Source organism: Pelodiscus sinensis, chromosome 8 (genome assembly GCF_052426305.1).
Source record: "Pelodiscus sinensis isolate ZL-2025 chromosome 8, ASM5242630v1, whole genome shotgun sequence".
Lineage (NCBI taxonomy): Eukaryota > Metazoa > Chordata > Testudines > Trionychidae > Pelodiscus > Pelodiscus sinensis.
Genome location: NC_143059.1, coordinates 75,394,035 through 75,418,756, shown reverse-complemented (window position 1 = coordinate 75,418,756; position 24,722 = coordinate 75,394,035). Strand labels below are relative to the sequence as shown.

Below are 24,722 nucleotides of genomic sequence, written 5' to 3'. Positions count from 1 at the left end.
TTTGTTTTGAATAATTTTGTTTAAAAGAGGACTGTGGAAAGACACTGAAACAGAGTCAGCTCAGGCTTGAAGCTGAGAGGAAGGCAGGTTAGTGCCGGATTGGAACTGTCTTATTGGTAATAGGACTGGGATTATGGGGAATAAAGGATAGAAGATAGATCCAAAAACCCCATTGGGTAAAATGCTGCAGATTTATAGTCAGCCAGGGAAATTGCCAGCAGGTCTTATGCTCAGGAGGCTGGCAAAGCTCACACAAACACACACACACACACACACGTGGAATGAATATACTTATGTAGAATCAGAATTACAATTCCCAGTTCAAGGTACCTTTCAATTAGAGAAATTAAATTATTTAAAGGGTGTCGTAGAGTCCAGTCACCCCTCCCAGATGAATTATTGGCACCTCTGGGATGATCAGGCCTCTAAATTAAGAGATAAATCCATAATGGCTAGCCTAAAGGACTCAAATGAAAGAACAATTGGCAGAAATAAAGGAGAAATCTGACTCCTCTAAAGTTTGTCCACCTCCGTACGTTCCTACACCAAGCGCGCCCAGTGGAATCTACCCATCCATCTCGAAACCACCAGCTCCGCTGCCAGACCCACCTGAAGATCTATTGGACCTGTGGGTCCCCAATTTCCCGGCTCCCCTTCCCACCGACCTGCCCCAGCATCAGCAAATATTGCTTACCGATCATTCAGCTGCATCAGCCCAATTTGAATCCCCCGCACATACTCACACCTCTGCAGGGGCAGTGGGGAATGTCAACCTGGCCAATAAAACTTCGGATTGTGAGCATACTCAGAGTCCAGTGATTCTAAAGCGGTCAGAAGTCTCCTCAAAAATGCTGCAGCGGACATTGGCAAAAGACTTAAAGGACCTGGGGTTTGTTATAACTAAAATAGATCCCGAAAATAACTCAGTGACTATAAGTAATGAAGTAAATAAGGATGTGATTATTGAAGTTGGACCTAAAAGTTTTCCTGGACTGTTTAAAGAGAATATTAATCTTTTCCCACTAAGACAATTTCGTAATCCAGCAGGGGGTGCCCCAGCACTTATCCACGTCCCCTGGACACCTAACGACATCATGAATTTTAGACTTACTCTCCCAAAAATAAGAGAGGATCCTATGGGCTTGCAAAGGGAGTTGCGTCAGATTTTTGAAATTTATCAGCCTACCCACATAGACATTGACATGCTACTCTCAGGAATAATGGAACCCCATGAGAAGCAAGCTCTTTACACCCAAGCAAGGCGAGGCCCTGGGGATACTCCTGCCCACCTGGGTGAGCAATGGCCCCAAGATTTGCCAGGAATTCCTGCTACTGCTGCAGAACATACCGGTCTAGCAAATGACCGTACAGGTCTCCTAAATGAAATTACCGAAATGGTTCCAGTGCAAACTGATTGGTCTAAAGTATATAACTGCAAACAGAAGCCAGATGAAAGCCCTATTGATTTTCAGGCAAGGCTCTTTGCAGCCATGAGGAAGTATAGCACCTTTAACCCAAATGATGCCAATATGCACACTATGGTAGTAACTACCTTTGTGCAGAATTTAAGACCAGAAATTGAGGACAAGATTATTAATAATATGATTGGATGGAAAATGGAAACTACTGAGAAAATTTTGGAAGCTGCAACTCAGTTCTTTGAAAACTTGCAACTAGAAAAACAAAAGAAAAAGGAACTTAAAAATACCCTAATGGCACTACAAATACAAGATTTACAAGGCCACGGGCAACTAAAAGGTCAGAGGAAAGGCCCAAACAAACCCCGGCATGGCCCCCAACCTAATGATGTATGTAATTACTGTGGTGGGTTTGGCCATTGGAAAAATGAATGCCGTAAAAGACGACAAACTAGATTTAACCAGGGCCCCAACAGACAGTCCGGACCATCGTCACAAGGACAGAGGTGGCCCAATACTAACCCCTTTCCAGCAGGTGCACCCAACCGAGACTACCCTCCGGAGGACCGACAAAGGAGTAATCCGTTCTGACTATGCCCAGAGGTTACTGATAAAACATTGCAATGCTCTCTGTTACCTTCTGTCTCTCTTTCTGCTACACCTGATGCCTTAGTTTCATTTTCCGTTAATGGAAACGAACATGAATTTCTAATTGATACTGGTGCCTCTCTTTCCACAATAAGAGAGGATGAAGCTCCCAGTCTGGCCAGAACTGGAGAAATAGTAAATGCTGTGGGGGTGGGGGGAGTAACTATACCCCATGCAATGAGTGGACCGTGTTCCTTAACCATTGGGCCTTTGACAGAGGAACATGCCTTTCTGTTATCTCCCAGTACGCCTGTAAACTTGATGGGTAGAGATCTGCTGTGTAAATTGAATGCTACAATTTATTGTTCCCCTGAAGGGGTCTTTGTTGATATACCCCATAATCAGGCACCAAATTTCCTCATGATGTTAACAACAGACGGACAAGGTATAGACCCAGACTCCAAACTGGAGTGTGGAACTGGACCAGGTACCAACGTCTTTGTGGGCTTCTCACTCCAATGAAGTTGGGAAACTGTTAAAAGCAGAGCCTGTACGGATCAGGTATAAACACAGCCGGCCTTACCCTTGAGTGTCTCAGTACCCCTTGTCCCAGGAAGCGGAGGAGGGCATAGCGCCTGTAATCTCCTCCCTGTTGGAACAAGGAGTGCTCATAAGAACACAGTCTGTGTGTAATACCCCAATACTTCCGGTCAAAAAGGAGGGGAAATTTGATGATCAAGGGAGACAGATATATAGATTTGTGCAGGACCTAAGAGCTGTAAACCAGTTTGTTATCCCCAGATTTCCTGTGGTTCCTAATCCAGCAACGATATTGTCCTCTATCCGTGCAGGTGCTAAATGTTTCTCTGTCATAGATTTATGTCCATCCTTCTTCTCCATTCCCATTTATAAGGATTCACAGTTTTTGTTTGCTTTTTCCTATAAAGGAGAGCAGTTGACCTGGACCAGACTTCCTCAAGGGTATACTGAAAGTCCCACCCTTTTCTCACAACTGTTAAAAAGGGACCTTGATTCAATCTCTTTGCCAAAAGAGTCTACCCTTGTTCAGTATGTTGATGATTTATTGATAGCCTCACCTAATCATGAAGCATGTAAAACAGATACTGTTCATTAGCTGTGTGAATTAGCAAAGAGAGGTCACAAAGCCTCCAAGGCAAAGCTCCAGTTCTGTAAAGCAGAGGTTGAATATTTGGGTCACCTCATATCCCAAGAAGGGCAAAAGCTTACTGATAAACACATAACCTCTGTTCTTTCTCTCCCTCGCCCAGTAACTAAGAAACAGGTTCGGTCTCTCTTAGGTGCTGCTAGCTATTGCAGACAATGGATTCCTAATTTCTCTGGTCTTATAAAACCCCTTGTATCTCTGACATGTGACAAGGTGAAGGATCCCGTCCCGTGGACAGAGGAGGAAGAAAAATCCTTTCAAGAAGTGAAAGCTGCTTTGGTCTCTCCACCCTCTTTTGGGCTCCCTGATTATGATAAACCCTTTACTCTTTTTTGCCACGAACAGGATCAGGTCGCTTCGGGAGTATTATGCCAGCCAATTGGAAATCGCCTTCGTCCTGTAGCTTATTTTAGTGCTCAGATTGACCCAGTAGCAAAGAGTTTCCCCCCGTGTCTTAGAGCTGTGGCCGCAGCTGCTGTACTATTAGAAAAAAGTCAATGCCTGGTATTGGGTCACCACCTAACACTTGCTGTACCCCATGCAGTGCAAGCTTTGTTGAATAAGACTAAGACCCAGCATTTGTCAATGCAAAGACTGACTAACTATGAGAAAGCCCTTTTAGGAGCCCAGAATGTCTCTATAGTATGCTGTTCTACTTTAAATCCTGCCACCCTTTTTCCTAACCCTACTGATGGAGAGCCCCATGAGATGGAACCCCACGATTGTTTAGCATTGGTGGACCTCCCTTGTACCCCGCGATCTGATCTAAGGGACATTCCTTTGTCCAATCCTGATTTAGTGTATTACACTGATGGGTCATGTAAAAGGGATGATAGGGGAAACCTTATAAGCGGGTATGCTGTTGTTTCTGATCATGCAATAATTGAAGCTCATTCTCTTCCAGGGATAAAAAGTGCACAAGCTGCTGAACTAATTGCTCTCACTCGTGCCTGTATTTTAGCTATTGATCAATCTGTTAACATTTATACTGACTCAATGTATGCTTTTAATATCTGTCATTCTGTACGTCAGATTTGGAAACATCGAGGATTCTTAACATCCTCGGGAAGTGCTATTTCTAATGGATCACTTGTTAATGACCTCTTGCTTGCTATTAAATTACCTTTTGCTATTTCTATTATGCATTGCAGTGCTCATACTGATAAAACTGATACTGTATCAGTAGGAAACAGACGGGCAGATTTTGCAGCCAAGAATGCAGCTGCCTGTGGACCTCCAGCTCCATTTCAAATCCTGGTTGCTGTTTCTGTTCCCCTGACTCTAAATGATTTATCCCTGTTGCAATCTAGGGCACCTGAGAAGGAACAACACAATTGGTACAAAGCTGGGTGTTGTATTCAAGATAATAACATTTGGTTTTCACCAGATGGACGACCTGTGGCTCCTTCTACATTGGTGTCCCACTTGGCTACCATTACCCATGGAATAGGACATATGAACAAAAGGGAGGTAGCAGACCAGATTCTGAAGCATTGGTATGCGCCCGGGATTCACCAAGCTGCTGCTAAAATCACCAGCAATTGCACTACTTGCCAAAAGTTCTCTACCCAGGGTGGAGAAAAGACTACTCTAAGTACTTATGCTTGGGCCTATGGACCCTTCCAATATTTGCAGATTGATTTTATAGAGTTAACCCTTTCCTGTGGGTTCAAGTATTGTCTGGTTATTGTATGTGTGTTCAGTGGTTGGGTGGAAGCTTTCCCTTGACGCCGAGCGGACGCCACTACTGTGGTGAAGAAATTAGCTACTGAGGTGGCTCCCAGATTTGGAATTCCTTTAAAAATTGACTTGGATAAGGGAACCCATTTCACGGCCAAAATCCTGCAAGTTCAGGGCATGTTGAAAGGAAAAACCTCGATATCAAACGGAAGTTAAGCAAGATTATCTCTGATACTGGACTCAAGTGGCCACAGGCATTGCCCCTTCCCTCATGCATATCCGAAATACCCCGAATCGCAAACATGGTCTCACCCCTCATGAAATCCTATTTGGGAGGCCAATTTTACTTGGATTTGAGCCTCCTGGAAAAATTAATCCTTCCCACTTGTCTGAATGTTATGATGAACTACTTCAATACTGTATACATCTGTCTAAAATTACTTTTAGTCTCTCCTCTCAGGTTGCAGAAGCCTTACCTGTCCCAACTGATGTGCCCTGCCATGATGTGCAACCATGAAACTGGGTCCTGATAAAAGAATTCCGGAGGAAAGACTGCCTATCTCCAAGGTGGAATGGTCCCTTCCAAGTCCTGCTGACTACCAACACAGCTGTGAAGGTAGCCGAGCGAGATTCTTGGATACACGCAAGCCACGTGCGCCGCACCATTGACCCTCATAAGTTGTGTGAATTTGCCTCTCCCGACATATCGCCTCCTACTGAACCTGTCAGCCCAGAGCCAGAAGAGAACGACTTTCTACCGCTTTCTGAGAAAGAAATTGAATCACTTCTCCTGAACGAGGGATATACATCATCGGAAATCAAAGACCTGGACCTTGTTCACTACGCTCTCACTACAGGCCAGATTCTTTCTGGTCCTACTAGTCACGGTGACATTCCACAAAAATCTACACCCGACCTTGCCATTGACCCTACCGGCATTTTGTCAGAGGACGGTGGGTTTTCTGAAAGCTGTTTTCCTTCCTCTAGATTTACTTATAAACTCCGTCCGCGCAAGTGCTGAAAGGATTACAATCCCTGCACAATGGCTAAACTCTTGTTCCTCCTTTGTATAGGCCTTATTTGGCTCCAAGGGGGGAATGGTATTGGTACTAACACCTTTCTGCAGCTGGCAGAAGGTATGGCACGAGCTACAAACAAAACTAACTGTTGGGTGTGTGCCAGGGCACCACAAAGCGCACAAGTGGATACCCAATAGGTGCCCTTCCGTTAAACAAAACTGGACTAGTAAGTGATGCATTAGTGGAACAAAATGACCAAACTGTGTGGTTCAATCAGACTGGGTGCCTCCAATTATCATTCAGTGGTACAAGCCCCCTATGTAGGAATCTTACAGGTACCACCTTTGTCGGGAAATCAAGCTGCACACACATTATAACAAAGGTGAATGGGACACATGTATGGCATAATGGTTCCACTAGGTCTACCGCAAACCTTTGGTGCACCCTATTCAAACCAGAAATAACAACCATGTGGGGAGGGACCACTAGTACAGACCTTTGCAAGGAAGGTAACACCACCTTTGCAAACTGAGCCATAATGATATATCAGTCTGACTCATGGAACACGTATAATTATTGGTGGATATGCGGTAAATTTGCCTATAAAAGGCTTCCGCAGAATGCCTCAGGGTTTTGTTACCTCGGTCTCGTGCCACCAGCTATGAGGATTGTTGACACTTTGCCATCAGGGCATATCAGGAACAAGCGGGATGGGTCTTGGGAGAAAGCATGGAACTGGATAGAACAAACTGCCCTTGCAGTAGCTGAAACTACCATTCCATGGGTAGGGCAGGCAAAAACAAATCATGATTTAAAACAATGTCTCTGCTTATGGAGAAATTCATGAATACCACAGAGGGGGCATTAGGTTTGGTACAGGAAAATTTAAATGAATTGCGAATCTTTACCCAGCAAAACAGACTGGCTCTTGACTATCTACTAGCAGCTCAAGGAGGGGTATGTGGATTAATAGGCCCAGAGTGTTGTGTTAAAGTTTCTGATGTGAGTTCAAACCTAACCACAAGGATAAAGGAAATCCAAACATTATCTGTCCAGACAAAAACATTTAGAGAGCAGTTGCAAGACTGGAATCCTTTGAATTGGTTGGGAACAGAGTTAAGCGAACTCATGAAGAAAGTGGTGGGAGGAATATTGATGTTCCTTGTCTTAATATGCTCTATATACATAATGATATAGCTAGCCTTATGCTGGATTAAAAGGTGCTTACAAAAGATAGAAAATGTAGCAGAAAGCAAGGTACAACAGATGCTTCTGCTAAACGTACAGAACCCTCCCAAGAAAGACTACAAAGGCACTTGCACATTTGAGGATGAATGGGAAAGGATGCTTAAGATTAATTGTGATCCACAAGTGGATCAAAGGGGGGAATGAAGGATAAAACTTAACTGTTGTCAGTATGACCCCTGCTGTGACCTGGATGTTAAAGTCTGGTCTTTGTAAAGAGGTACGTGCTTGAACACAGGCATACAAAAGGAGGGGACAGGTGAAACTGGTTTGAACCTGTTGTAAGGCCTGCAAAAGGACTGTGAGGGGACAAATGATGATTGGAGGGAATTTGGTGCAAAGGGGCATGACCTGTATATGCATGCAATTGTAAGTGGTCAGTAAAAGGGGGGTAATTACCATGTAAGAAAGTACAAAAGACCTTGCCTTTTGTTTGGGCAGTTGCAGAAACCTTTTTTTCTCCTGAGTATCCTGGAGGTTTTTTCCCTGGAACGCATTCCTGAATAAAGCTGGTTGCTTAAGAAGGGTGTCTGGAATTGATTTGGTAGGGGTTTTGGGCCCCCATCCGAACCCTCGGATTAAATTCTCTGTCAAATTTCTGTCTTCGAAGGTGGTGGTTGAGGCCGCGAAGATCCAGGATCAGTCTCCAAATTTCTGTCTTCTTGGTGAGGAAGTACCGGGAATAGAAGCCTCTGTCTCGGAACTCGGAAGGAACTACTTCTACCGCACCTATGGTAAGTAGGTGCATGAGCTCCTGACGTAACAGAAATTCGTGAGAGGGGTCCCTGAAAAGGGACGGGGATGGGGGGCTGGAGGGAGGTAGAGTGGAGAAGGGAATGGTGAGTCCAGAGGTGACGATCTCCCTGACCCAACGGTCCGTGGTGATGGCGAACCAGTGGCGGCAATAAGGGCTCAGGCGGCAATGGAAGAGCTTGGTTACTTGTGATGGAGCCTCCAATAGGGGGATGGTACGCATACCCTCGACAAGAGCGTCAAACTTGCTGCCGAGGTTGTTGTCGATTCTGATGCTTATTAGGCTGCTGGCGGCGACGTTGGGGCACTGCCTTTGTTTATGTTGGTCATAGGGCCTGAAGCGTTGGGTGGAATAATAAGAAGAAGGCCTTTGTCTGTTATACGGCCATGCTCTCCTGCGCCTGAAAGGCGGAGTGTACATCCCGAGGGTTCTTAACGTAGTTCGGGAGTCTTTTCCGGAATTGAACACTTGATCCGTGTTCTGGGCAAACAAGGAGGCTCGATGAAATGGAAGGTCCTCCACCTTGGGCTGTAGATCTTTTGGCACAGAAGCAAGGTAGAGCCAAGAGGCATGTCGCATGACGACCAATGTCGCCGTAGTGCGGGAAGCCGAGTCGGCAATATCCAGAGATATCTGGAGTGTATTACGGGCTGCTGTATAACCCTCCTGCACAATGGATTTCAGTACATCCCTTTTGGAGTCTGGCAGATGTTGTATCAAAGGCACCAACTTCGAGTAATTATCGAAGTCGTGGTTAGCAAGTTGGGCGGAATAGTTGGCCATCCTCAGTGTGGCTGTTGCCGACGAATATACCTTCCTGCCGAGGAAGTCCAGATACTTAGCTTCCTTATCCGCAGCAGAGTTTCTCGATTGCGCGGACTTCGCCTTTTGTTGGGCTGCGTTGACGACGATGGAATTAGGGGCGGAGTGAGTAAAAAGAAATTCTGCGTCTTTGGCGTCAAGAAAGTATTTCCTGTCTGTGCGTTTATTTGTAGGGGGCACGGATGCCGGGGTTTGCCAGATGTCATTAGCTACTTCAAGGATAGTGGCATCGAAAGGGAGAGCTAGTTTCGATTTGTTGGGTTGTTGTAAGTTTCTGAAGAGGGCATGCTGCTTCTGTGGCGCCTCGGAGATACGTAGGTTTTGTGAATATGCTACCCATTTAAAAAGCTCATGGAATTGTTTGTAATCATCCACGAGAGAGGGTTCGTCATTGAACACCGCATCGTCCGGGGAAGAGGAAGAGACATCTGTTGGAGAAGCCGTGGGCTGTTGCTCTGCTACAGGTGACTGAGTGATATCGCCATGTGGGGCAGAAGCGGTTGACGCATCACCAGTAGGCGTTGGTGGGCGTTGAGCCGGCGGGATAGAGTCCTGAGTCATTGGTCATGGTGAATATAATTGCTGCCGCTCTGGAGACGAGGGTGAGCGTCTTGTGACTGAACGTGAACGATCATGATGGGGCGAGGTGTACATACGATAACGAGAGTCATGGTGAGAATATTGCAGAGAGTAAGAAGCGATGCTCCTGTGGCGATAGTAACGGGAGCGAGGAGGAGATCGCGGGGATCGTGAGCAGTGTGAATGGTGATATGGAGATCTCGAGTAGTATGTACAGTGGTAACGTGGCGGTGTAATATATCGCCTTGGAGATCTGTAGTAACGGTGTGTAGGAGAATAACCGTAATGGTGGTCCCACCGTCTTTGGCAAGGTGAGAGCGATGGCTCAGGGGAAAACGCCGCCCTGTCGGGACTGGGGGAAGGCGTACGGGGATGGTGAGTCTTCCTTTGCGCCTTAGTCGGTACCCCCGTGGATGGGGGAGCCCTGGGGATTGGACTACCCGGAATGGAGACAACGGAGGAAAAGTCAGAAACTTCCTCTGGGAGGCGTGGTGACCAAAGTGCGGAGGATGGGGATGGTGGTGCCGTATTGTCTCCCAAGCCGTGGGGTTGTGGTGCCGGTCCAGCTGCACACAATGGGTGGTCGGTGTGGGCAGGTGCAGGCGTGCCCTGTATGTGCGGCGTAGCCATATGTGACGTAGTGGGGGTACCTGGCTGGTTTCTATGCTGCTGGCTCTGGGGTAACCCCCACTGGCTGCCGTGGGGACCACGACCCAGCAAAACAGGATGAGTCACTATGCAAACGAGTATGGCCAGCCACCCCCCATGGAGAGGAACAAAGGAAGGTGGAATGCTGCCCTGGCTGAGGGGCAGGGCTGGAAGAGGGCGAGTTAGTTCGTGTCTGGGAGCATGGAGGAGACAGCCTAGGGAAGGGGCTGGAGTTTAGGGGCCCAGTCTCCCCCATCTCAAGGGGGCCTGAGGCATCCTAGCCCAGCTCTGTGACCAGCTTACATCTGTGCTGTGCTGTATCCTGGAGAGGCAATAAACTTCCTCTATTCCACCGGCTGGTGCAGTCTGTTTGTGCCATTTCGGGGTGCAGGAGACGGGGGACCCCCAACACGCCATCACACCATATCCCCAGGTCTTGAATGGGGGCGGGTTGACCTGGGTGCCGAGTGCTTTCTCGGTGCCATCTCCAGTGTCTGCATTGATTGTGGCTTAGTCTTCGGTGCCTGCTTAGGCTTCGGTGCCGGGTCAGTCCGAGAGTCTTCATGAGGCAACGGTGCTGAGTGTCTCGGTGCCGAGGACTGCACCGTATCTGGCTGCAGTGCCGCTCGGAGACTCAGTGCCGCAGATGATGGTGCCAATTCCGGATGACCTGGCAGGACCGAGAGCACTGAAAGTGCAGGGCTCGGCACCGACGTACTACAGACTTTGGGTAACTTGTCCACTCCCTGTGTGGGAGAGTAGCCCGATGAGCCTCGTGTCTCTCCTACACTTAGGCTCTTGGACGGAGCAGAACTTTTTCCATCCCTGGACTTATGCGGGACTGAAGCTTCCCGTTCTTCTACTGACTGGGGCTGAAGCGCCTTATTGAAGAGTAGCATCTTCAGGCGCATTTCTCTGTCTCGTCTCGCCTCGCCCGCGCGGTCAACTTGGAACAGTGACCACATTTCAGGGGATGTGGCCCTCTCCCAGGCAGCGAATACAGCGGGAGTAGCCATCGGAGACCGGCATGGTGTCACCGCACGAAGCACATTTCTTAAAGCCGGGAGAGCCGGGCATGTTTAGTGTGGCAGTCTCCGGGGGAAGAAAAAACTTGAGGAGCTGGTTGAAGCAGCCCTCAGAGGTTATAACGGCAAGAGAAAAAAAGTGTTTTTTTTTAAACTATTAACTACTAACTAACTAACTAAGATAATAACTGACTAACACTATGTAGGAAGCGGCTAACTGGGAAAGAACAAATGACTAAACGATACAATTTCTTCTCAGGAGAGGAGCGTGTTCCAAGTCCGTCTGCGGCCGTGGACGGTTAGGAGGAACTGGTGCATCGGACCGCGCGATGCAGAAAAGGCGCGAACGCCGAGGGACGCTCTGCGCATGCGCGGTCCTCCGGAGGGGGCTGCTGCTGGCGAAAACTTTCCGGTTTGCGGCGCTGGGACAAGCCCGACACCTGTAGTGGAGCACCCACGGGGACATCACTCGAAGAAGAAAGTGCTCTTTCGACACATCCCTTATTCCTCATAGAAGGTATATCTACACTATAGTGTTAATTTGCAGGACTCGACAACTAATGTAATCTACTCGCCCATGGCAAGTAGATTACAACCCGGAAGAGTCGGCGCAGAGCGATACGCATGCGCAGAACCGCGTGAAACCACAAAGCTGGCAAGCAGGGCTCGACGCCACTTGGCGAGCTCTGTTAATTTGAGTTATCTTAATTCGAAATAATTAATTTAAATTAAGCTAATTCAAATTAACGATTCTACACACAAAATGCAGTTCGAATTAGCATTTTGCTAATTCGAAATACTGCGTCTACACTGAATAGACACTGATTCGGATTTAAGGCTGGCCAGATCAGGTCAGGGGTAGGGCATCAGGTCAGGAGTGTCTTTGTGTGGCTGTTGCCTGAGGCTTGTGCTTAAAGAGAGAGAGAGAGAGAGAGAGAGACACACACACACACACACACAGCAACCGGTTTTCAGGTGTCCCTGCTTGCTTGCCTGCCTCGCTGAGGGACATCAAAGCATGCGTGTCTCGGAGTGCTCTGGTTGCCCTCACTTGGGACACCACAGCACTCTGCAACATGGAGCCAGAGCTGCCCCGGGCACTCTGGTGCTTCTCGTGAACATGTTGCTGTGAGCCTGGCTGCACTTTCTGCAGGCTGCCATCCGGGAGGTCCATTGTGGGGTTGTCAGTATCCAGAAGGCCCTGCAGGAGAGCTTCCACCCTGAGGAGCACTCAGAGCCTCCCTGGTCTGCCCCACTAGAGGCTTGTGCCTCATTACTTCCTCACGTACTTCCACTTACCCCTCCCCCCAACCTTGCTTCCTGATGTCAAATAAAATACATGTATTTTCATGAATACAAACTCTCTTTATTTAACAAAACTGGCAGAGGAGTGAAGGGGATGAAACTCTGGTGAGACTGGGGAAAGGAGGTAGGAGAGAGGAGGAGAGAGGGTGGGAGAGGGGAGGGGGAAACCTGGGAGGAGGGAGCTGGAAGGGGAAATCAAGGGGAATAAGGGGGACGGGAAGCTCAGGGGCGGGGGGCCTCGCCGGATCGCCTTGATTTTCATGTGAACCTGCTCCTGGGATCACATGTGGCCTTTGGTGGCCAGGCTGGCAGCTATCCTGCCATAGACAGCTGCACTCCTCCATCTAGTACGGAGATCATCAACGTTGGGGGCATTCCTCTTCCCCCAAACCTGAGTAACATCCACCCTGATCTCTGCCCTGGACCAGGAAGGTGCATGCCTTCTTCAAGCCCTGGCAGGCTCCTGGGATCTGGCAGACTGCTCCTGGGGAGCGGTGGCTTGCTGGCTCATATTTTGGGGCCACTGGGTCAGGGGCAGTGACTGCTGGCTCTGGGCCAGCAGGCTTAGAGCTGGCACAGGCACTGTGGCCATACTCTACCCCTTTAAGGGCTCCGGGGAGGGCGGAAGAGAGAGAGGAGTGTTCTTGGTTGAGGCTGGAGTGGCTACCAGGGCACCCTGGGAGGGCTGGAGGCCCCCTATTTCGAAATAAGTGTCTACACAGCACGTATTTAGAATTAGTTAATTCAAGTTTGGCGTTACTCTTCGTAGAATGAGGTTTACCAAATTCGAATTAAGCACCCCAGTATTTCGAATTAAAGTCGAAATAGCGGTTTGCCTGTGTAAACACTATCAAAGTTCATTCGAAATAATAGCTGTTATTTCGAATTAACTTTGATGTGTAGACATACCCAGAGTGAGGTTTACAGGGATAGCAAAAGAGCACCTCTGTTTTTTTGAAAAAATTTCAAAAGCAGACACGTTCCTTGGATGCAGCAAAAAAACAATGCAGTCTAGCCATAGAGATTCATAAAATCATGTATGGAATGGAGAAGGTAAATAGAGAAATGTTACTTACCTCTTCACACAGCACAAGATCCACAGCACAAGAACCACACAGTAAACAATGAAAGTAACAGATACCAAGTTCAAAACAAAGACAAGGAAATACTTCACACAACATACACACTACCTGTGGAACTTGTTGCCATCAGAAGTTGAGAAGGCCAAAAGCATAACTGTTTAAAAAGGATTCACTAAATTAATGAAGCCTAGACCATCAATGGCTATTAGCCAAATGGTCAAGGATGCAATCCAACATTCAAGAACCTGGGACTGAACAAAAAACAGGTCACTCCAAACTGTCCAGTTCTGATAACCTGGTACCAGCGACTGTAGCGTACCAGATGAAGCAGTATTCTGGCTCAGTACGGCCATTCTTATATCTTCCATGACACCACCATGGATCTCAAAGAAAAACAATTTGATTCTTGTAAGTGCTTTTCCAACTCACCCGGTAAAAGGCAAAGGGAGATGGTTGGTCTTGTGATGATGGAATGAATGACGGTCCGCCATATTGTGCCAAGAACACTGAGAAATCTGATTTTTTAATTTTTTGTGGCTGCTGGAAATAGTTCAGCTGTGCTAAACATGGGAGGAAAAAAACCAAATAAACCCATAATCAAATTACTAGACAATGATTATGCAAAGGTGAAATTCTAAAAAGGGTGGCTTAGGTAGACTAAGGCTCATTAGCCTGACATCAATTCCAGAAAAAATGAAGGAAAAGCTGATATTCTTTTAGTAAAGAATGGTAGCATATGTAATGCCAATCAAAATGATTTCAGGGAAAATATGTTGTGTCAAACAAATTGTATGTTTTTTATGACAATAGAAGTATGGTTGATAAAAGTGACTTGTGATATAATAGACTGAGACTTCCGTAAAGCACTTAACTTCGTCCCTTATGACATTCTGATTTTAGTAAAAATTAGCACAATACAAACTGTTGTAGCTCATATTAAGTGAATTTAAAACTGAATAAATGATAAAACTCAAAATAGTTATAAGTGAGGATGTGACAGGGTACTGGGACAGCCACACCATGACCCCACATCACAAGAGCAGACACATCCCATCTGCGGCTCCAGCTCTGCCAGCCGCCACATGGTCCACCCTGGCCACAGCTCCAGCCCTGGAAAGGACTGAAGGTGAGGCGGGGACCATGGGGTGGCTGCCCAGCTGCTCCTGGGATGGGGCTTGTGGCGGGTGGTTGCCCCATGTGCTGAGGATGGAGCTGAGAACAACTGGGCAGCCACCATGCGGCCCTGGCCCTCCCACTCCCACTCTGCAGCCAAGCTTATCAGCAGCAGCAGCTTACCTTCCACATCCAAGGAAGGTGAGTACTGCTGCACAGCTCTGCTGAGGAGTAAGGATGTTAAATATTGGTTAACTGAATAGTCGATTAACCTCATGAATTCTTATTAATTACTCGACTATTCTATAGTCCCTAGGGGTGAGGCCAGCAGTACAATCCAGTCCCACGCCCGAGGAGCCCCTTGCCACTCCACACTACTGCCTCTGTATCAAAGGAAGCAGCATGAGGTGTCAGGGAGGAGCTGGTCTGCGAGGGGAGCCAGTTTAAAAACCAGCTCCCCTCACAGACCAGCTGCCTGTTGCCCCACAGTTGCCTCTGATTCAGAGGCAGCAGCCCCAGCCTAGGGTGGGGTCTGACCTCCTGGATCTGGCATGAGCCAGAATGGAGCTGGGCTACCTGCCTGCCCAGCTCCTAATACACTATAAATCCAGAGCTGCATCAGGGGTAGGTCCCAGATCCAGCATAAGCCAGGACTGAGCTGGGCTGCTGGCCAGCCTGCTAAAAAATTGACTGGCAACGGGGTGCAGGGAATGCATGTATTCTATAGCTTTAACCTATATGCTTTTGCTTATCAATTAATCGACTATACTATTATATCTCTACTGAGGAGGTGGGTGGGATTAACATTTTTTGTGCCTGCCCATGAAGGTGCACACACTAGAGAGAACTTACTCTAGGAGCCTTGCAGAGAAGGAGGGACCAGGCTCCCCTCTTCTCACAACCAACATGGAATTAGCTGAGAGTAGGGCACCAAGATAAATTATGCTTCCTCCTTCCTCGCAGCAGATGCCTGCAAACACTGCAGGGCAGTGTGAGTAACATGTGGCCAGTGGGCCTACTTACCACCAGTTTGTGTCCCCACATACCTCTCATGCACTGGGGCACTGGAGCCCCACACTTCCTGTTCCTCCTTTTTCCTCCTAACACTTTTGGAGCGACATGGATTGAGAATGCAGGGGAGTTATTAGGATGGCGAAAGAGCAATTGGAATTGCAGCTAGCAAGGAATATGAAGGGTATCAAGGATGGTTTCTGCAGGCATGTTAGCAATAATAGGGTGATCAGAGAGGGTGTGGGGCACTTACTGGATGAGGGAGGTAACCCAGTGACAGATGATGTGGGAAAAGCTGAAGTACTCAATGCTTTCTTTGCCTCTGTCTTCACAGACAAGGTCAGCTTCCAGACTAATTCACTAAGCAACACAATATGAAAAGAAGGTAGGCAGCCCTGAGTGTCAAAAGAACAGGTTAGGAACTATTTAGAAAAGCTAAACATACACAAATCCATGGGTTTAACGCATCCGAGGGTACTGAGGGTATTGGCAAATGTCTTTGCAGGGCTTTTGGCCATTATCTTTGAAAACTCATGGAAATCGGGAGAGATCCTGGATGACTGGAAAAAGGCCAATGTAGTGCCCATCTTTAAAAAGGAGAAGAAGCACAATCCAGGGAACTACAGACCAGTCAGCCTTACCTCAGTTTTTGGAAAAATCATGAAGGGTATCCTCGAGGAATCCATTTTGAAGACTTGAAAAAGGAGAAAGTGATCAGGAATAGTCAACATAGATTCACCAAGGGCAAGTCCTGCCTGACCAATTTGATTAGCTTCTATGATGAGGTAACTGGTTCTGTGGACATGGGAAAATCAATGGATGGGATATATATACCCTGACTTCAGCAAAGCTTTTGATACAGTCTCCCACAATATTCTTGCCAGCAAGTTAAGGGAGTATGGATTGGATAAATGGACTGTAAGATGGATAGAAAGCTGGCTAGACTGTCAGGCCCAATGGGTAGTGATCAACTGCTCTATGTCAGGTTGGCAGTTGGTTTCTAGTGGAGTGCCCCAAGGATCAGTTTGTTTTATTCAATAACTTTATTAATTTCCTGGATGAGGGGATGGATTGCACTCTCAGCATGTTTGCACATGACACTAAGCTAAGTGGAGAGGTAGATACACTGGAAAACTGGGGCTAGGGTCCAGAGTGACCTAAACAGATTAGAGGATTGGGCCACAAGAAATATGATGTGGTTCAACAAGGACAAGTGCAGAGTCCTGCACTTGGGACAGAAGAATACCAAGTATTGTTTCAGGCTGGAGATCGACTGGCTAAGTAGCAGTTCTGCAGAAAAGGAATTGGAGATTACAATGGATAAGAAGTTGGATATGAGTCAACAGTGTGCCCTTATAGCCAAGAAGGCTAATGGCATATTAGGTTGCATTAGGAGGAGCATTGCCAGCAGATCTAGAGAAGTGATTATTCCCCTTTATTCGGCGCTGGTGAAACCACATCTGGAGTATTGTGTCCAGTTCTGGGCCCCCCACTACAAAAAGGATATGGATGCATTGGAGAGGGTCCAGCGGAGGGAGACCAGAATGATTAGGGGGCTGGAGCACAAGACCTATGAGGAGAGACTGAGGGATTTGGGTTTGTTTAGTCTGCAAAAGAGAAGAGTGAGGGGGGATCTGATAGCAGCCTTCAACTTCCTGAAGGGAGGTTCCAAAAAGGATGGAGAAAGGCTGTTCACAATAGTGACAGATGGCAGAACAAGGAGTAATGGTCTCAAGTTACAATGGGGGATGTCTATGTTGGATATTAGGAAAAACTCTTTCCCTAGGAGGGTGGTGAAGCACTGGAATGGGTTATCTAGAGAGCTGGTGGAATCTCCATCCCTAGAAGTTTTTAAGTCTCGGCTTGACAAAGCTCTGGCTGGGTTGATTTAGTTGGGATTGGTCCTACCTTGGGCAGGGGGCTGGGCTTGATGACCTCCTGAGGTTCTTCCAGCTCTATGGTTCTATGTATCTGCTGATTCACATTCCATTCCCCTCCCTGTCAGTGCTTGTACAGCCACAAATCAGCTGTTCAAGCTCTGGTGGGGAGAGGAAGGAGTAGGGATAGAGCATGAATCAGTGGATTCATGGTGCTACGAAAGCGCTGGGAGGGAGAAGATTAGGAAGTGCATGGCTCCAGTGCATGGGAAAAGGGCAGAGATAGGGTGGAGAGACAGGTAGATGGAACCCAGGACAGGGGTTGCCCACCATTGGTCATGTGGCCTACTGAAACGAAGGAAGACCACTCACCAGTCCGGGTTGAAAGTCACAGAGCAGTAGTTATGTTAGGCTGTATCTGAAAAAAATTAAAAAACAACAAATAGTTCTGCAACATCTTAGAGACTAACAAAGAAAACCTGATGGCATCATGAGCTTTCAGGGGCACAACCCACTTCTTCAGATGAATGGAGTAAGGAGTCCAGGGTACAAATAAATAGCAGAAAAAAGAGAAGGGATGGAGGGAGGGTGGAGGGAGGGGAAGAGAAGGAAAAAAATAGGAAAAAAATATTGTCAACTAAAGTGTCTGTGCTAAACGAGGCTAATAGAATGGGCTGTAAGTATACCGTGCTTAGCTTTTTATGTCATTAGGATGCAGAACGTAGTGGTCCATCTACTTCAGGTCTTTGTTCAAACCTTGATTACAGGTGTCAAACTTGTAAATAAAACAAAGTTCTGCAACTTCTCTCCAGCTGGTTTTTGAAATTGCTTTGTAATAGCATAATCACTTTTCGATCCACTAGTGAGTGCCTTAGCAAGTTAGAGAAAGGGTCAGAGGTAAACAGGATGAAGTTTAATAAAGAGAAATGCAAAGTGCTCCACTTAGGAAGGAACAATCAGTTCCATACATAAAAGATGGGAAGCGACTGTCTAGGAAGGAGCATGGCGGAAAGGGATCTAGGGGTCATAGTGGACCACAAGTTGAATATGAGTCAACAGTGTGATGCTGTTGCAAAAAAAGCAAATATGATTCTAGGTTGTATCAACAGGTGTGTTGTAAGCAAAACTCGTGAAGTCATTCTGCCGCTCTACTCTGCACTAGTTAGGCCTCAGCTGGAGTACTGTGTCCAGTTCTGGGCGCCACATTTCAAGAAAGATGTGGAGAAATTGGAAAGGGTACAGAGAAGAGCGACAAGAATGATTAAAGGTTTAGAGAACATGACCTATGAAGCCAGGCTTCATGAACTGGGCTTGTTTAGTTTGGAAAAAAGAAGATTAAGGGGGGACATGATAGCGGTTTTCAAATATCGAAAAGGGTGTCACAAGGAGGAAGGAGAAAATTTGTTCCTCTTGGTTTCTGAGGACAGGACAAGGAGTAATGGGCTTAAAGTGCAGCAAGGGAGGTTTAGATTGGACATTAGGAAAAAATTCCTAACTGTCAGGGTGGTCAAATATTGGAATAAATTGCCAAGGGAGGTGGTGGAATCTCCCTCTCAGGAGAACAGGTTAGATAGACATCTGTCAGGGATGGGTGTAGACAGAGCTTGGTCGTGCCTTGAGGGCGGGGGGCTGGACTCGATGACCTCTCGAGGTCCCTTCCAGTTCTATGATTCTATGAAAATGTTCCCCAATACGTTTTCACTTGCCCAAGCACTCTCTTTCTCTGCTATTTATTTGTACACTGGACCCCTTATTCCATTCATCTGAAGAAGTGGGTTGTGCCCACGAAAGTTCATAATACCATCTAAACTTTTTGTTGGTCTCTAAGGTGCTGCAGAACTATTTGTTGTTTTCTAATTTTTTTCAGTCTTGGTTGCTCATTGCTGCTGTAGGGAGTAAGAAGGCTCTTGCAGGACCCTGAGTTAGCAGGGACAGTCCTTTTTTTGTGATGGTACTGACTGGGACGCAGTACCGGCACCTCCAGACACAGTACCAGCACCTCCAGATGCAGTACCGGCACCTCCAGTCAGAGCTCAACAACTTTTCCCCTGGAGTAGTGGTACTTTTTTTTTTTTTTTTAAACAAAAAAAAAAACCCACTGGCAGGAACAAGATACCAGCCGAAGACTACCTGCTATATCATCCTAGCCTGAGGAAGAATAAGCCAGCTGGGATAAAACTGACTAAATTATAACCCAGTGCTAAGGAGGAGGGCTGAAGCATTTGCTTTGAGATTTTTCTGGCTCATCTTGGTTTACTCTCTTTCAACATTTGTGCAGTCATGTCAATTTTAAGGACTGTACTTGCTTTGGTGATTCTGTCTCTTTTCTGTCTGGTGTTATGAGAAGAAATCCCATTCCAGGCACATCCCGTTTTCTTGCACAACCAAGCCCTTACATTTCTTTACACTCTGATCGGACGAAGCTGTATACTAAATTTAGGTTTAGGAAGAGATCTTGATCAAACAGAGAGACCAACAGACAAATTCTCTAAAATATATAGTACATAAAGTGATATACCGACTTCAACACACTTTGGTTCAGACTCATATCAAGTAAGTAAAATATTTTTGTTTTCCTAGCCAGCTGGGTGTGAATATGCCTATTTGAATGAAACCCTGAAAAAGCAACAGGTGAATAAAAAACCATACACAAAAAGGAAATGAGAACTTAAAAATACAAACTAGTAGGGAGGCTCAATGACAGGTGGTAACATAAAAAACACAAAAATTCCTAAGGGGTAGCCAAGTTAGTCTGTAACAGGAAAAACTTAAAAAACAACAAATAGTCTAATAGCACCTTAAAAACTAAACACAAAAATTGTGAGATTAGATCAGACTATTGGCTCATCTAATGTGGTCTCCAGTCTCTGATATTGGTCACTGCCAAATGCCTCAGAAAGATGCAAGAAAACACATAAAGGACCATTATGGAATAACATGCCTCTGGGGCACTTTGGCTGTGTCTAGATTACACCTCTCTGTCGACAGAGGGATGTAGATTAGGCACATCGAAATTGCTAATGAAGCAGGGATTTGAATATCCCGTGCTTCATTAGCATAAACATGGTCGTCGCTTTTTTTCGACATGGAGCTTTTTTTTAAAAAAAAAACAGCAATCTAGACGGGGATCCTGTTGAAAAATAAACCCTTTTTCGACAGATCCTGTATTCCTTAAAAAAATGAGGGTTTATTTTTCGACAGCTCCCCGTCTAGACTGCCGGGTTTTTCTCGAAAAAGCTCCATGTCCAAAAAAAGTGGCGGCCATGTTTATACTAATGAAGCGCGGGATATTTAAATCCCTGCTTCATCAGCAATTTTGACGTGCCTAATGTACATCTCTCTGTCGACACAGAGGTGTAGCCTAGACACAGCCTTTCTAACCCAAGATTTGTGCCATGGAGTTTATTCCCTTTATAGCACTCTCATCTTCTCTACTATTATTGTGAATGCTATAACCTCTCTCATAAATGTATTAATGTTTTAAATCTCACTGAGGTTTTGGTCTAAATAATACCTTGAAGTAGTATTGCAGATTTCTTGGCCAGCTTCAGCTCAAAGGTGCTTAACTCCTTCTCCCGCCCTGTGCCTGTAGTAATGCTGGCAAATGCCATGGAACAGCACTTCTCACATGCACAAGATGTTATAGAACAGATTTCCTGATCAGGGATAACTTGGGAGTTCAGTGTGTATAGGGCAAGACTACTTACAATCACTCATCTGCACACAGAACAGAGACTCGTATCCATTGGGGTCAGTGACGATTTCAGTCTGAAGAGGAGTGTTATTTCTGAAAATAAGAGACTTCTCCACACACACTTGATTCACAATACTGCACAAAAAACAGAAAGAGAGAAAATGCTATTACTTAGGATACATTTACATTCTATATTCCTCCATCCCCTCCAGCCCACCAGAAACACAATACTTCTTCATTTCCTAACACAAGTTGGTTTGCACTATTAAACAGATATTGTATTTCACTTCAGAAGGAACTGTGGATGAGAAGTGATCCATACATTTGCGAGTCACATTAGGATTTTTCACAATGCAATATAGGCTAACATGGACTTCCTGTCCTTTCCACAATCTCAACATCACAGGGTTATATGCCTTTTCCCAAATCTCCTCCTTTCTAAAACAGCTTGGCCAAGTTCAACCTACAACCTCTTTTCTCCATCTTCTGCCTCTCTGCTGCCATCCCTAATAAGATCTAGGGATATTAAAATACATTTATATGTGTAAATGTGTACCCGTTGAAATTTTTAGTGGATACATGTTTACATATGTGTGTGTGGGGGGGGGGGGAAAGATGCTCATGGGGACCACCAGCTTCTGTTCTCCCTTCCCTTCTGCCTCTTATCAGAGGCAGCAAGGAGAGAGGGGGATTGGGAGTCAGCTTGGTGGGAGCCGGTACATAGAATCATAGAACCATAGAGCTGGAAGAGACCTCAGAAGGTCATCAAGTCCAGCCCCCTGCTCTAGGCAGAACCAAACCCAACTAAATCAACCCAGCTAGGGCTTTGTCAAGCCGAGACTTAAACACCTCTAGGAATGGAGACTCCACTACTTCCCTAGGTAACCCATTCCAGTGTTTCACCACTCTCCTAGGCTGCGTCTAGATTGGCATGATTTTCTGGAAATGCTTTTAATGGAAAAGTTTTCCGTTAAAAGCATTTTTGGAACAGAGCATCTAGATTGGCACAGACGCTTTTCCGCAAAAAAGCTCCGATCACCATTTTCACGATCGGGGCTTTTTGCGGAAAACAAATCTGAGCTGTCTACACTGGCCCTTTTGTACAAAAGCTTTGCGCAAAAGGGACTTTTGCCTGAACGGGAGCAGAATAGTATTTCCGCAAGATGCAGTGATTTTTTACAGTAGGAAGTCAGTGCTTTTGCGGAAATTCAAGTGGCCAATGTAGACAGCTGGCAAGTTTTTCCGGAAAAGTGGCTGATTTTCCGGAAAAACTGGCCAGTCTAGACACAGCCCTAGTGAAATAGTTTTTCCTAATATCCAAGCTGGACCTCTCCCGCCACAACTTGAGACCACTGCTCCTTGTTCTGCCCTCTGTCACCACTGAGAACAGCCTCTCTCCATCCTCTTTGGAACCTCCCTTCAGGAAGTTGAAGGCTGCTATCAGATCCCCCTCACTCTTCGCTTCTGCAGACTAAACAGACCCAACTCCCTCAGCCTCGCCTCATAGGTCATATGCTCCATCCTCCTAATCATTTTGGTTGTCCTCCGCTGGACCCTCTCCAATACGTCCACATCCTTTTTGTAGTGGGGGGCCCAGAACTGGACACAATACTCCAGATGTGGCCTCACCAGAGCTGAATAAAGGGGAATAATGACATCTCTGGATCTGCTGGCAATGCTCCTCCTAATGCAACTTAATATGCCATTAGCCTTCTTGGCTACAAGGGCACACTGTTATCTCATATCCAGCTTCTCATCCACTGTAACCCCCGGGTCCTTTTCTGCAGAACTGCTATTTAGCTGGTTGGTCCCCAGTCTGTAACAATGCTTGGGATTCTTCCGTCCCAAGTGCAGAACTCTACACTTGTCCTTGTTGAACCTCATCTGATTTCTTGTGGCCCACTCCTCCAATTTGTATAAGTCACTCTGGACCCTATCTCTGCCCTCAAGCGTATCTACCTCTCCCCCTAGCTTAGTGTCATGTGCAAAATTGCTGAGGGTGCAATCCATCCCCTCATCCAGGTCATTAATAAAGATATTGAACAAAAACGGTCCTAAAACTGAACTTTGGGGCACTCTGCTAGAAACTGACCCCCATCCTGACATCGAGCCGTTGTTCATTACCCGCTGGACCCAGCCTTCTAACCAGCTTTCTATCCATCTTACTGTCCATTTATCCAATCCACATTCCCTTAACTTGCTGGCAAGAATACTGTGGGAGACCGTATCAAAAGCCTTGCTAAAGTCAAGGTATATCACATCCACTGACTTTCCCAAGTCCACAGAGCCAGTTACCTCATCATAGAAGTTAATCAGATTGGTCAGGCATGACTTGCCCTTTGTGAATCCATGCTGACTATTCCTAATCACTTTCCTCTCTTCCAAGTGCCTCAAAACAGATTCCTTAAGGATCCCTTCCATGATTTTTCCATGAACTGAGGTAAGACTGCCGGCCTATAGTTCCCTGGATCGTCCTTCTTCCCTTTTTTGAAGCTGGGCACTACATTTGCCTTTTTCCAATCATCCGGGATCTCTCCTGATCTCCACGACTTTTCAAAAATAATGGCCAAAGGCTCTGCAATGACATTTGCCAACTCCCTCAGTATCCTCAGATGCATTAAATCCGGACCCATGGATTTGGGTATGTTTAGCTTTTCTAAATAGTTCCTAACCTGTTCTTTACCCACCAAGGGCTGTCCATCTTCATCCCATCTTGCGTCACTTAGCGCATTAGTCTGGGAGCCGACTTTGTCCATGAATACATGCTAGGAGCTGGCTTCAAAGATGTTTCCTCCTGTGTACCGGCTCCCACCTGCCCCCGTTCTGCAGCCTCTGTATCAGAGGCAGCAGCATGGAGGGCAGGGGGGTAGGCAGCTCCACAGAAGTCGGCTCCCTGCACGTACAGGCTCCCGCCCACTGCTGCCTCTAATACAGAGGTTGCAGCGTCGGGGTGGGGTGGGGGAGGTAGTTATAAGAATGGTAATACTGGGTCAGACTAAAGATCCATCCAACTCAGTATCCTGATGGACCTAATCTCCATGAATTTATCTAGATGTTTTTTGAACACTGTTAAAGTCCTGGTCTTCACAACATCCTTTAACAAGGAGTTCCACAAGTTGACTGTGTGTTGTATTAAGAAAAACTTTCTTTTATTTTGGAGCCGGTATGTGCAAGGAGCTTGCTTAAAAGGCCGGCTATGAGAGACAGCAGCACGGGGAGCGGGGATGGGGAGGAATGCGGCTCCACAGTATCTGGCATGCACAAGGAGCCAGTTCCCCAGGCACATCGGTTTCGGCTGTTAAAAAACAGAGGGAAGGAGGAGAGGGGGTCTGCATGTAACCGAGAGGGTTAACCAATGAGCTCAGATTTATCGGTTAACTGTGTACTTGAATACACATTCACATTCCTAATAAGTTTGTTATAAAGTCATTAAGGCCAGGCTTGCAAAACTGTCATGACAATGTACAAGCCCTGTCCAAACATCTCAAGTTCCTCCCTCAATTATTTAATTGACCTCAGGCATTTGAACATTAGGAGAAAGATCACACAAATCCCAAGCGATATTAAAATAATTGTTTCTGGATTTTAGTTCCTATTGGAAATGTTGAGTGAAAAACCCCGGAATCCCTTGCACATGTTACTTCCATCAAGCTTCATGGGTCCTTAACCATTGCTT

General features: G+C 46.3%; 1 protein-coding gene across 6 annotated transcripts in view; it reads right to left on the bottom strand.

The window, feature by feature from the left end:
- The window catches only part of TCTN3 (tectonic family member 3), an 85,455-nt gene that overhangs the window by 58,678 nt on the left and 2,055 nt on the right, over window positions 1-24,722 (bottom strand). For 4 of the 6 annotated variants that reach the window (XM_075934430.1, XM_075934431.1, XM_075934432.2 and 1 more), the window contains exons 3-4: window positions 21,060-21,181; window positions 13,781-13,911 (exon numbers count right to left, since the gene is read on the bottom strand). In XM_075934430.1, coding sequence (XP_075790545.1) covers window positions 13,781-13,911; window positions 21,060-21,181 — 253 coding nt within the window. Of the gene's footprint in view, window positions 1-13,780; window positions 13,912-15,728; window positions 15,748-17,724; window positions 17,749-21,059; window positions 21,182-24,722 lie in introns of those variants that run through there. The other 2 variants (XM_089780329.1, XM_075934434.2) reach the window with 2 other exon arrangements.